At 47.0% G+C, this 13,846-nt stretch overlaps 1 protein-coding gene across 1 annotated transcript in view; it reads left to right on the top strand.

Annotated features, from left to right (window-relative positions):
* Window positions 1–13,846, top strand: part of KIF26B (kinesin family member 26B) — a 717,418-nt gene that overhangs the window by 492,945 nt on the left and 210,627 nt on the right. Inside the window, exon 5 of the mRNA XM_006897738.1 lies at window positions 3,448–3,631. Coding sequence (XP_006897800.1) covers window positions 3,448–3,631 — 184 coding nt within the window. The remainder of the gene's footprint in view (window positions 1–3,447; window positions 3,632–13,846) is intronic.

Genomic DNA, 13,846 nt, shown 5'->3' on the forward strand with positions numbered 1-13,846 from the left:
TGATTTTAATGAAAGCTAACAGAAGGTTGGAGGGAAATGCTCATCAATGTTTTACATGCTTTAATTGAACACAGTCCCTCTAATCTGAGCAGAGTGGGTAAGCATGGGTAGCAGCCAGGCAGAATGGGAGGGAGAAAGTTACCAGACTACTTACCTCCTCTGACACCAGGTTCAGCTTCTTCCTCTCCTCCTGTCTACTCATGTTGGGCTGGGAGCATGGAAAGATTCTAAAGGCAAATGGACAAGCACCACCATTCAGTGATTGGCAGATGACAGTGCTTCCCTCAGTCCTGGCCCTACAGAACCTAGGTGGCCTGGTTGAGCAGCCATGAGGGCGTTTGCTGATGTTGCTTGCCACCACCTGACACGCACCCCCAGGGGAGTCGCTGTCCACTTAGGGATAGAACCTCCAAGATTAATGGAAACTGTCACAAGAAGCCCCAGATGGCTAATAGAAGAGTTACTTCCCCCCTTAAAGTTTTAAGGGAAGGATTGGCAAGAATAGCAATGAAATCATTGCTGGACTAGGAGGTAGGCGGTGTGAGTAGGAACTGTATTCCCACGGGTTTTTTTTTCCTTTTGTCTCATTGGCAAAAGGAAATATTCTGAAAAGCTGATCCCAAGGCCTCTGATTTTTCATCATCTTGTAATAACATAGAGAGCTCTGGTGGCCTAAATGAATAGGGAGTTGTACTACTAGCCCCCAAAATGGGCTCTCTTGGGGTTCCAATTCTCCAGGGTCTCTATGGGAGAAAGCTGGGCCATCTCCTGTGAGACTTATGGCTTCTGAAAATCCACTGGACACTCAGCAGTGGGTCAGTTCCGGCTCCGTGGTAATAGCTTGTGACTTGTAACAAGGTGACTGAGGGGAAAGGTCTGCAGGTGCGGCTGCATTCCTGCGCCTCTTGCAGGAGGGACCAGACCTCTCCTCTCCTGAGCCTGTCATTAAAATCTGCCGTGCCCCCACCATACCCTTCCTCCGCGTCTCACTTTTGCCCAACAGGTTTTCAATTTTGTGGCCGAGAAAAAAATTGAACTTTGAAATCATGATGATGATGATGATGATGATGTGCAGTGTCAGTTTTTTGAGCTCAGGGTCTGTCAGAAGTCTGGTGGTCATCGATACAAAATTGAAACCAGCTGCTTCAGATCCTTAATGGAGAAGGAAGTAGGTCTGAGCAACCTTGATTCTTTGTTTTTCTAGCAGCCTGCTAGGCAATGGATGGAAGCCATGGATGGTCTAGAAGGAGTGATCCACAAAATAAAGTCATGGCGTTCTTGGTTTTAAGCAGCCAGTCAGTTGTTTAATAGCGTTCAATGAGGAAATTTGAATTCTTAAACATAGTGTTTGTATAGAGTGAGGCAACACCGAGAATTGAGCCAGTAATAAGTACTTGATTGTGTTTTTTGTTACCTGCAAACCACGTCTGACTTGTGCCAACCCCATCCATGTGTGATCATTACGTGGCCCTGTGCCGACTTCCCTCCATCGTCGTGGTCTCTTGTCCATTGTTGTAGCCGCTGTGCATTTTGAGTGTCTTCCAACCTTGGGGCCCGCCTTCCGGCCAGCACTCAGCTGGGAATGCTCCCTTTGTGATCTGCAGGGAAGACGCTTGGACAATGTTGACTGGTGGCCCTTTAGCTGTCGATCAGCAGGTCTTTCCCCTCGTCTTGGGCTGGAAGCCCCTCTGTAGCCTCTATAAGGTGGTGACCCTGCTGGGGTTTAACACAGTGGGGCCTGGCTTCCAGTATCACAGCACAGCAAATAACAGCTGAGCAGTGGAAAAGGAGATATGCTGCTTGAGAATGGCCTTTTCTCTTATTCGAAATGAAGTCACACTTGTTTGCTTGTCTTAATTCCTCTTGGAGAATTAAGCTTTCTGATGGCGGTCTCCAAACAGAGAGTTTTGCTTTTTTATTTTTTAAAGCAACATCGATTTCTAGTGATTGTGGACATTCCCACATGTATTTCTTGGCTCTCTGAATGTCCTTCTTTGTAAAGAGTCTGTATCTTTTGCCCATTTTGAGTTATCAGCCTTTTACTTGTGGAGCCCCTGTAGGGTACTGAAAACTTTAGTTATGAGGCCCTTCTCTGAAATGCTCTTGCCGAATACTTTTTTCCCAAATCTGTGGGCTTTCTTTCACCTTACTGAAGAAACATGGTCCACGCAGGGGTTTCATCTTAATAAAAGCTCATGCTTTGATTTTATCTTCTTCAGGTTGAGCAGTGTCATTCACAATAGCAAGAAAATAGAAAAAGTCCAAATACCCATCAACAAACGAATGACTTGAGAAATTATGGTGCATTCATGCAGTGGAATACCATGCAGCTTAACTAACAATGACTTCATAAAACACTATAGCTTGGGAGAGACCAGAGCCCATTATGCTGAGTGAAATATCTCAGTCACCTAAGGACACACCCCCCTAAAGCCACTATTATGAGAAAGATAAGTATAAATATTCAGAAGAGGAAGTGCAGAAGAAGGGGCATAAAAAGAGAAGAGGAAAAACCCATGGGACAGCCACATTTAGTGGGTGGAGGCATGTGAAAGATTGAAAAACAAATGTTTAAGGAGACATGAAAAGACTGGAGAGATAATAGAGCAATGGTAATCATACAAAATGTAATACATATGAATGATTGTATAAAACACAGGGTCATGAATGAAACAATGTTTATGAATGATTGTATAGCACACAAAGTACATGTACAGTATGATGTATATGAATGATTATATGCAAACCAATAATTTGTTTTTTAAAGCAACTTTGACTCATATCTGCTCTAGGTGATAAGGGTATTGTATTCTAAAAGTTACAGGCTACTATGAGCTATAGAAACTATGTGAACTCTCTGGCCCCCTCACACTCCTTTCTCCATTTGCACCCCACTCCCCACATCTGCCTGTGAATTGCATTTCGTGCTTTAACACCTTCCTGCAGAAAAGTAGCTCTCAGCTCAGCACCTTGGCCTGATTTGTGGCCGTTTTTGAACCAGCATAGTTTTCAGCCCCCTGATAACTCGGGCTTGTGTTTTCCTTCCACAGCTGTGTATATAACACCCCTCGACTGCAGGCCGCATGGCCCGTCATCTTGGGGGAGGGTCTTTCAAGGTGTTAGGATTCTTAACCATTCACTCATACCTGAGTTTGTACCAGAGACATTTGGAATGAGTAACCTAGTTGGTGGTGTTTATCCTCAAAGCAGTATTCCTGCGAAAACAAGGGTTTGTGGGGAGCCAACATCCCTTTATAAATGCTGATTTCCAGTCGGTGCGTTTTATGGCTTCGCTGAGACCTAACAGGGTTGTGGTGGACAGAAGGACTGTTGCAGAGCTGTGAGGGTGAGCAGATGGGAGCATCCTTGAAGAGTCGGCAAGTCACCCCATCTCGTGTGACTGCACAGTCATTTCCCTCATTGTCACTTCTCTTCATCTCCCTCCAGAGCCGCCCAGAAGTTGAACCTGTCTTCTAAGAAGAAGAAACCGCGGCCATCTCCATCATCAGTGGCTGAGCTGCCCCTCTTTGGCACCAGCTTCAGCGGGATCCTGCAGACCTCGCCGCCGCCCGCACCACCCTGCCTGTTGAGAGCAGTCAGCAAGGTGAAGGACACCCCGGGCCTGGGCAAGGTAGGTGCCTCTGTCACGGCCACCTCGCCTCAAAGGGTTAGGTCCTGTACCCCAAGGAGAGGGGTCAAAGGGGCTCCAGGTTCAGGTGAAAGGGGAGGAGGAGAAAAGACAAAACTCCATTGAAAGAAAACAAATGGGAAATGGTTGGTATGGAGACACGTGAGACCCTGGATGAGAGTACTCCACGAAGAGCTATTCCATGGGGCTTTATGTCCAGGGGGTTATCTCACAGCTTCCCGGGTGCAGGGCTGCCCCTGAGCTGGTGGACCAGGCCTCTCTCTCCGATGGCTCTACCTCCCAGCCTCCAGGTCAGCACAGGAGCTGTGCCCCCCAGAACCGCAGGGCCTCTGAAGTGTAGCTGGCGTTGACTCACATGTGTCAGAGAACAGCTCTGCTCCGGAGGGATTGTTATTTCCTAAGTGGAAGCTCAGCTTGATTGATTGGTTGGTTTGTTTGTTTGATAATATTATATTTATGATTTTATTTGTCTGTGCATGTTTTGATTTATAACGTAATTAACTGTTCATTGGCACATCCATACAAGTTTTATAGCATTAATTACCATTGATTCATGTAATTACTTAATTACAATGGCTAATCCTCCCCTTAGGGAACTCCAGTGGCCTGGTGAGTAAGTCAGCAGTTTGAATCTGCTGGCTGCCCCTCCTGGAGTATTAGATCCTCTGAAAGCCCACTGGTGGTTTTTCTTACGTGCAGTCGAGTCCGAGCCAACCCGTAGCTGATCCTCCAGCACCTTCTCAGAAGCAGTAATTCTCAGGAGGAGATCGCCCATCTTTCACCCGGGGAGCAGCTGGTGGATGTGAGCCCCTTGTGTTGGCCCCACAATTTCTTACCACAAAGCCATTAGGAGCTCTGAAAGCCCTCTGGAGGGGATCGCAGCTCAACAACATGTAACAGTTAAACTCTTTGTGTGTATCTCCTTTCCCTTCAACCAACAGTCCATTTAATTTTTGAATGGCTGGTTTTCAGAAGTAAAACACTGGCCTTTGTTCCAAGGTGCTTCCGGGCAACCTGGCACCTCTGGCCACTGGGACAGCAGCCAGGGGCATGAACTGTTTGTACCACTGAAGACCTCCACATGGGTGGAGACCTGGTTTACTCTGTGGATGGGAGCATTGCTCTGCACCGTGTGACAGAAGTGTAGCCATTTGACGACCAGATAAAATGTAGAGAGCAGGGGAGGGAGCCCAGGCAAAGACACAGCGTAGGCATAAGAGGAAAGGGTGCCATCATTCCCTTCCAATGGCACTGTCTGGGGGGCACTTTCAGCTGTGCTTTTCTGGCAAAAATTGCCATTTTGAGTTTTACAAATTTTGAGAGGACACCAGCACAATTTGTTACGCAGCTGTGTGAAGTACTTTTATTCTTAACTAACGTATGGATGATGTAACTGTGCCTGCTCTTCATTTGCTGAGGCAGCCAGGACTTCTAAAGTTTGCTGGGTTTTAGGAAAAAGATGGCTGCTTTATTTCTTTCCTTTGCTTGTTATTGTGCACTACTGAGTGTAACACTGAGTCGGGAACAACCCAGAGCTGACCCTCCAGCGGGTTCTCAGATGCAGTTAATCACCGGGGAGGAGATTGCCCATCTCTCTTCTTTAGAGAAGCTGGTGGATTAGAACTGCCTGCCTTTGGGTTAGCAGTACAGCTTCTTACCACCAGGCCACCAGAGCTGCTATCCTATGGATTGATGTTTTGTATGCTTACATCACTGACTATTGAATGCCTTGAGCATAAAATCACCCCCAGGATCATGGTCTTCAGAGAGGACCTTTATATCCAACCCCTCTTCCTTAAGCTGCTCCCCTGTACCGGTTTATCCTGCCTCCTTCCTGTTATCCACCCCTCTAATGCCACCATCCCTTTAGGAAGGCGTTCACTTGATATTAACATGCTTCCCAAAGGCTTTTATGTGTTTAAAGATCTTGTTGACCCAGGAAGTGCTTACTCTAATGGAGAGCGTCCAGTCCTGGCATGGCTCAGTGTTTTGCAGCAGAGACAAGATTGTTCCTCTAAAGCTGTCCTGAGATCGTGGATGACATGAGGAAGCCAGCAGCAGTTCAGGGGCCTGTGAGGAGGGTCCCAGATCACCAAAGATAGGAGGATACAGTCTCACTGCGAGTCATCCCACCAAGATGACTCCCTGTTGGGATGCTGCCTGCCGAGGGCAGACAAACCCCAGAGAAATAGCATGACCCACAGGCTGCTTTGTGAGCAGGGCGGACCCAGGGGATGCAGGACTTGTGTGTTGCTGAGTGTCAGGCTGAACACTCTGGAGATAAGGTGGAAGTGAGTTCCTTCTCTCATGCTGCTAGCAACATCCGACTGCTCTTCTGAACAAGTGAGAACAGGTATTTAAATAACTTTTTGAAAAGATACTGTTGTAAAACAAACAGATTTGTCCTGGAAAGGGTTAAACTGGGTGGCTCCTTGGAGGCAAGGATTCTGAGGCTCCGTCTAACATACTTTGGACATGTTGTGAGGAGAGACCGGTCCTTAGAGAGGGACATCATGCTTGGGAGGGTGGAGGGACAGCGCAGGAGAGGAAGGCCCTCTATGAGGTGGATTGATTCAGTGACTAGGATAATTGGGATGGGAGTGTCAGAAACAGTGCGATTGGCACAGGACAGAGCGGAGTTTAGGGCTATTGTACATAGGGTCGCTACGAGTCGCAGGCGACTCGACGGCACATAACAACAAACAACAACAACAACTGTTGTAAAGTGCCATCGTATCAACTACGACTCATAGTGGCCCTAAGAACCGTTGTTCATCTGAACCTCACTCTGTTCCGTGCCATCGGTATCATCTCTGATATAGTTGAGCCCGTTGATACAGTCACATGGTCATTCCATCTTGTTGAGGTTCTTCCCCTCTTTTCGATGACCCTCCATTTCTTCAAACATGATGTCTTTTTTCCGCAAGGACTGGTCCCTCCTGACAACATGATCAAAGTACGTGAGACAAAATTTCCCCACCTTTACCTCTAAAGAGAACCCTGGTTACACCTTCTCTAAGACATGTTTGTTTATTCTTTTGTCAGCCCATGGGATTTTCAGTACTACACTTCAGCACAACTCAAAGGCATCAGTTCTTGTTCTGTCATCATCTTTGTTCATTTCCAGCTCTGAGAGATGCATAGCAAGTGATTGAAAAGACCCTGGTCTGGGTCAGGTATACCTTACTCTTTGATGTTGTTACTCTTTAGCATTTTGGAGAAGTCTCTGGCAGCAGATTTTCCAGTGGCAACACATCCTTTGAATTCCTGACTGCTGGTAGAGTGTTGACTGAACCAAGCAAGGTGAACTTGTTTCAGTCTTTTCTCCATCTAGCGTGACGTTGAAGAGACACTAGGTTATTAAAATGGTTAAGCTGGCAAACTTTTTATTACATGTATTATTTTGACCATAACGGAGCATATCGGAGGTGGGAGAAGTATGCAGTGAGGCTGTGATGGTAGTGAGATAGCAGTGGAGCCAGTGGCTCCATCTACAGGAAGACATGCTTCTCTCCCTGGAACCACAGCTGGTAGGTTGACAAAGGACAGTGACAGCCAGGAACAGATGCCTTGGGAGGTGAGGGGGTCCTTCTGTCTGCTCTGCCCCTCAGTGCTACTCCCTACTGCTCCCTGAGTCCTTGATGGCCATCAAACACTTCCTGAAGCGAAGCATCTGTAATCCCTCGTGAGGAAGAGAGAGAAAGGGAGGAACAAAACTTCCAGTAGGCTTGGAGCCGAAACACAGCATCCCAGGATCCTCTGCTCTTCGACCTGTCCCCAGCACAAAGCAAGAATTACGCACTTACTGTGTGTCAGAGGAGACCTGGTGGTGTAGCCTGCGCAGCTGCTAATGGCAAAGTCAGCAGTTTGAATCTGTCAGCTGCTCTGTGCTAGAAAGATGGGCAATGACCTCCTGCAAAGGTGTGCAGCCTTGGAAACCTACCAATGAGTTGTTAAAAGTGTGAATTAGCTCCATCAACAGCGGGGGGGTGGGGGAGAGGGAAGGGGAGTGTCCACAAGTGTTGTGCTGGGTCCACAGTGACGGATAAGATGGGGACTCGATCAGCATATCACTCAGTGCGTTGTTGCAAATTTTTTTACCAACCAGAGAAATCTCACCAATTTGAACTACTTTGAAGGACAGTCTGTTGTTGTTTTGTGCCACTGAATCAGAACCAACTATAGCTGACCCTCCAGCGAGTTTTCAGAGGCTGTAAACTGCATGGGAGGAGATTGCCCATCTTTCAGCTGGTGTATTTGAACCTCCTGCCTTTGGGTTACTCTGGTGGCTTAGTGGTAAAGAATTGCACTGCCAACACAAAGGTGTGTGGTTCAAACTCACCATTTGCTCCATGAGAGAAAGATGGGCAGTCTCTTCCCATATGATTATCTGCCTCTGAAAACCCACTGGAGGGTCAGTTCTGACTCGAAGGTACACAGCAACCACCTCTGGGTTGACAGCACAGCCCCTTAGTACTAGGCCTCCAGGGCTCTGAAGGAAGTTTGGTTTAAGAAAAGTCCAAATTACAGCTTTTTAAAAACTCTGCTAACTTTCACTTTGTGGGGAAAAACCCCACACCAGTTATTCTGCTAATTGGTACCATGGAGATGGTCTTAGTAAATAGATAAAGGTGATTTGTGATTAATGGCTCAAAGTATCTTCGTTTCACAATTTGATGATACATGAATGACACTGTAATCTGTTTGAAAAGGGCTCCTTCCCCTAAGTCAGGAAGCGCTCTTCATGAAATCTGTTTGCACAACTAATTAACATCGTGTTGAAGGTTCATTTGTTAGTGTGTCACAGCTTCATGTCAGAGTTCTTTGTCTTGGATTACAAGCTTGTAAAGCAGAGCTCAGGATCTGTTTAACCCTGCAAGTGTGTGGGTCCGTGCCCACATCACGAGTGAATGAGCTCTGAAAGGCAGTGGGATGTGGCGGTGATCACAGGGTGATGGCTCCTACGTCTTGCCAGTTCTCCTTTTCCCAGAAGAATATGTGAAAGGACATACATGAAGCATGTCCTTCTCTGTCCTTTATAATCTCCAAAATGCTTCAGAAATGGAGCAATGATCAGCACCCAGCCTATTTATCTAAACATGCTGTACGAATGTGAGAAAGCTTACAGCTGCATTCAAGCAGCAAGAAAACTCATTAATCTGTTGCTGCTGCAGTTGTGAACTGTCCAGTCAGAATCGACCCATAGCTGACCCTCCAGTGGGTTTTCAGAGGCAGTTAATCATGCAGGAGATTGCCCATCCTTCTCCCGCAGAGTAGCTGGTGGATTCGAACCACATGCCTTGGAGTCAGCAGCACAGTTCCTTACCACTAAGCCGCCAGAGCTCACTAATGTTGCTGCTGAGTCAGAAGTGACCCATGGCTGATCCTCCAGTGGGTTTTCAGAGGTAGTAAATCAAACAGATTTCTCATCTTTCTCCCATGGAGCAACTGGTGGATTTGAACCACGTCTGTTCAGGTTGGCAGTGCAGCTCCTTTACCACTAGGCTATAATGAATGCAGCAGAACAGTGGAGGAATTGTGGAAAATGAATTTGAGCACAGATTAAGGAGTACTTGGTGACTGAGGGTGTTTTAGTGGCCTAGTCTGTAGGGATTATGCTGTGAACCTGAAGGCTGACCCTCTGTGGTGGTTCAGGTCTACCAGCACTCAGTAGGAGTAAGCTGGGTGGTACCTTGCTGTGTGATTTTGGCCTCTGCAGCCCACTGGAGGGGCATCTAGAGTTCGGCTCTGATTCAGCGCCTGTGAGAGAGTCATGCTTTCAGGAGTTCAGGGGGTGTAGTGCGGAATGTGGCAGGTTGTGAAACTCAAAGGTCATTGGTTCAAATCACCATTCACTCGGAGGGAGAAGGATGGACTGTTTCCTCCCATAAAATGGTATAGCCTCAGTCAGAACTCATCAGCACGGTGTTGTTTCTCTGGTTCTTGCAGGTCTTCTTCCTTTGACAGTATAATCCCACCACTTCTCTGTCCCTCCAGTGGAATTTTCCAGCTCTCACAGAGAATTCTGACTTACACAGGTTCTGGCTTTCACAGGTCTGAATGTAGCCAGTTGTGGTCCAGGTGCCATCATAGGAGATGATGCTGAGGACTTGGCTGTCCGTGTGTGTGTGTGTGTGTGTGTGTGTGTGTGTGTGTGTGTGTGTACATGCACTTGTACACAGTAGAACCTATGCCGCCTGAGTTTAAACTTCCCCTTGTTTGCTGTGTGAACAGATAGAAAAGAATAATTGAAAGAAACAGGTGTGCTTTTTAGTAGGATTTTTTTTCCTTTATGCATCTGTTGGTATTTTTAGGGGAGACATCAGTCTGTGGCGGAACCTTTGCAGTGCTCTATGGAACAGCACAAGAAGATTCCTGCTCAGATGAAATTCTGATTACAAAATCAGGGTGGGAAATGAGAATAGCATTTCCAAAAATGCAAATAACCGCTACTACTCATTTATGCCGCAAGCAGGAATTCCTCGTGAGGGATTGCCCTGTGTGTGAAGCGATGACAAGTTCAGTGGAGGAGAAGACGGCATGTGTTTCGCTAAGGAAGGTGCAGGCTATTCAGACAGCATGCACACCGTCCAGGCCCTTACGGCATCCCTGCCTTTGTCAAAGAAGAGAGGAAATATTCGAGCCAGTACTTAAAATGCATTTCGAATATATACAAAATAATTCAAGTATGAAGAAAAATTCTGGATGCCACTGTATAGTCTGCACTCACCACTTCATCCTTCAGCACTCCAGACAGGAGAGGGACTTGAGAGCCCACGGGGTGTGTAAGAGGATGGGCCAAGTGGTTGCTGTTTAGATGCCTTCAAGTGGACTGCAGGCCACAGAGCCCTTGTGAACAACAGGTCTGAACCCTGCCCCATCCTGCACCGTCCTCTGCATCTCTGATACCCTCAAGCCCATTGTTAGAGGCACCATGTCTTGTTGAGGGTCTTCCTCTCTCTCACTGATCCCCCACCTTTCCAAGCATGGTGTCCTACTCCAAGACCTGGCCCCTCCCGAAGTGAGTGAGATGACATTTCACCATCCTTGCCTTTAAGGAGCATCTTATTACACTCTCTCCAGGACCATTCGTCACTATGGCCAGGCTGATAGCTTTTTAAGTTAAGTTGTCAGCTCTTACCACGTAACCTTCTACTCCCTCATTAGAATGGCTCTTCTCTGCTAGTTGATTTTGTTGAGTCTGCTAAGCGCATAGAGAAAAAAAGGAAAACCCTCTATCTTTTGGCTCCTCTGCCAATTCATATTTCAAGAAGAAAGGAGACTTGTAGGACACGTTCTGAGTCATTAATCTTTGAGGTTTTAATTTCCCCGGCTGCAGACGTTCTGTTGTGCAGCCCCACGAGCTTGCAGCACCCCTCAGCTCCTCATGTACAGAGGGTCCTGTGTGTTCCAGGAACCGGGGCCCCAGGAGACGCAGGCCTCGGTGTGGGACCTCCATGGCCGGGGAGGACAGCTGTGCTGCTGGGGTAATTGGAGGGATTTAAGTCCTGGACACTCTGTCTGCCCTCCCTCCCCCTCCTGTTGTGATGTCCTTTAGTTGAGCATCTTTGTTTGTGTGAGATAGTCCCTGAGTGATGCAAGTCTGCCGCGAACAAAAAAGTTGGGAATTCTGGTCTACTCTGAGGTGCCTTGGAAGAAAAGGCTGGTGAACTCCTGCAGAAAGGCTGTGAAAATCCTAAGGCTTTCAGTTCAGCTCTCAACACATGGGGCTACTGTGAATAGAAGGGCTTATATTGGCTGCTTCTTTATTCTTGCAAATGACAGGGAGTTCTTCAGCAGAGGTAGAGGCCACAGGATGGAAGGTTACAGTGATGACTTTTGTCCTTCATTGTTGCCCTAACTGCGTTTAATTCCGCTGACCAAACACTATGAATATCATTTTCTGTCGTCTTCATTATCAGACCGGGAACTAGTGGGTGGAATGCACAATTCCACTTAATTAGATCAGATTGTCAGGAGGGACGGCACATGGTTGCATATAAAATACTCATTTTCTGGCTCGCTCTGTGTGAGCCAGCTGAAAGCCACAGGCTGGCCGAGGGCACCTCTGGGTGGGCAGAGGGCACGAGTATGGTCCTGCAGCCCTGCCTGGCCCAAATTCTGTCCCAGGTCCATAATGGCAGCCTGCAGGGCACAGCAAGGAGAAGAAAACAGTACATCTGTTTTCTTCCTGGAAAGTCTACATTTTCCAGTCCTCTGCCAAGAAGCTGCCATATTCTGAGAACCGTCTGGTCTGAGTTTCAGGTGATGAAGCCTTCCAGAGCCTAAGGGTTGTAGACATGGGTCCCGTATGTTTCAGAACAGATCTGAGGGCCTTTATTTCAGAAGCTGAGTCTGTGTTTCCCCGCCCCCGTTTGGAGAGAGAGACTTCATTGCAGACCCCTGTGGGCAGCTGCAGACACAGATCTGGACTTCTAGTGATAGGACCTCCCCTTCCCTCAATAGACAGTCAGACTCTCAGGAGAAGGAATCTTACTTTTTGCTGCTTTGACCCTTCTGTGGCAGCCCACGTGGAGGACTCTCAGTGAATGTTTTTCACGGTGATTTTTTTTCATTGTTCATTGTTTATTGTTATTGTGTGTCCAGGAGTCAGAACCAATCCATGGCTGATCTACCAGCAGATTTTCAGATTCAGTAAATCACATGGAGGAGATTGCTCATCCTTCTCCTGTGGAGCAAATGCTGGATTTGAACTGTGTGCTTTTGGGATTGCGGCAGAGCTCCTTACCACTAAGCCACCAGAGTTCCCACTTTTTAGTAGTTAGTGTGAAGTTCTGAACAGGCACTGAGCCTTACACAGGGAACATCTTGAAAGAGGCTGATGGGATAATGAGGCAGAAATGCCAAGAACACGTTAATAACATGCCATCCATGGGGGCTCTCGACCTCACTTAATTCTCAGCACGAGCAGCCTGGAGACCGAGCACAGTATGCCAGCAAACGCACGCACTGCCCACACTCACTGGGGAATTTTATCAAAGACCATCCTACCCTGCCCCTCATCGTCATGAAGAAGCTAAGGCCCAGCACGACTATTTATCGTCCAAAGTTTAACATTTTTAACAAAAAGCATAAACAATCATGAAGGTTTGAAGGCAGATTTTGAATGAGAAGCTCTCAGTCTCTGGTCTTGTTCTCATGGCTTTGGTTTCAGTCTCACAAGCTCAGATCTTAGGGGTTCAGTGTAGGTGGCGTGTGTGTGTGTGTGTGTGTGTGTGTGTGTGTGTGTGTAGGAAGTTATTAGTCCCATCAACTAAGACTCATAGTGACCCTATGAACAACAGGCCTCAACCCTGTTCTATCCTGTGCCATCCCCAACATCTCTGACACCCTTGAACCCTATTGCTGCAGTCACTGTGTCAGTCCATCTGGTTAGGGGTCTTTCTCTCTTTCACTGCCCCTCACTTTTTTTTAAGCATGATGTCCCTCTGCAAGGAGTAGCCTTTTTTAGAAAGACGTCTCAAATATGTGAGGTGAAGCTTTGCCTCCAGTGAGCACTCTGGCTGCATTCTCTCTAAGATGTAGTTATTTTTTGTTAGGCCGTGCATGTGATATTCAGTGCTCTTCTCCAACAACACAGCTCAAACACATTGGTTCTTCTATCATCTTTATTTGTTGTCCGACTCTCAGAGGTGTAGCAAGTAATTGAAAAGACCAAGGCCTGAATCGGACACACCTTAGTCTTCTAACTGGCATTGTTGCTCCTTAGTAATTTGGAGAGGTCCCTTACATTGGACTTGCTCAGTGCAGTGCATCTTCTGAGCTTATGACTGCAGGTACCATGGGTGTTGACTGTGGATCCATCCAAGTTGGATGAAATCATTGACAATGAGGGAGAAAGTTATTTTTAGAGGGAGACTTTAAGGGCTAGGAATCTTTACTATAATTGAAGGATAGACTTGGACCTCCTAACACGCTCTTAGCTTGACGGTTGGAATTCAAGTAACCCTGAGGTATATCAAAGGAAAGGTCTAATGGTCTGCCTCTGTAAAAAGGCATGTATGTGAGGTAAGTGGATATACCGCAGCTGAGTCAGGCCCACCTTCATCCTCAAATCCTGCATTTATTCCCAGTCGGTGGCTTCCCTTTTTACCCTACTGGAGAAGTTTTTGGATGTGCATAGGGATTTGAGTCTTAGAAGGTCCCATTCATCTATGTTATCTTCTCCTGGTTGTA

Source organism: Elephantulus edwardii, unplaced genomic scaffold, assembly GCF_000299155.1.
Source record: "Elephantulus edwardii isolate Elephantulus edwardi_28Jun2011 unplaced genomic scaffold, EleEdw1.0 scaffold00214, whole genome shotgun sequence".
Lineage (NCBI taxonomy): Eukaryota > Metazoa > Chordata > Mammalia > Macroscelidea > Macroscelididae > Elephantulus > Elephantulus edwardii.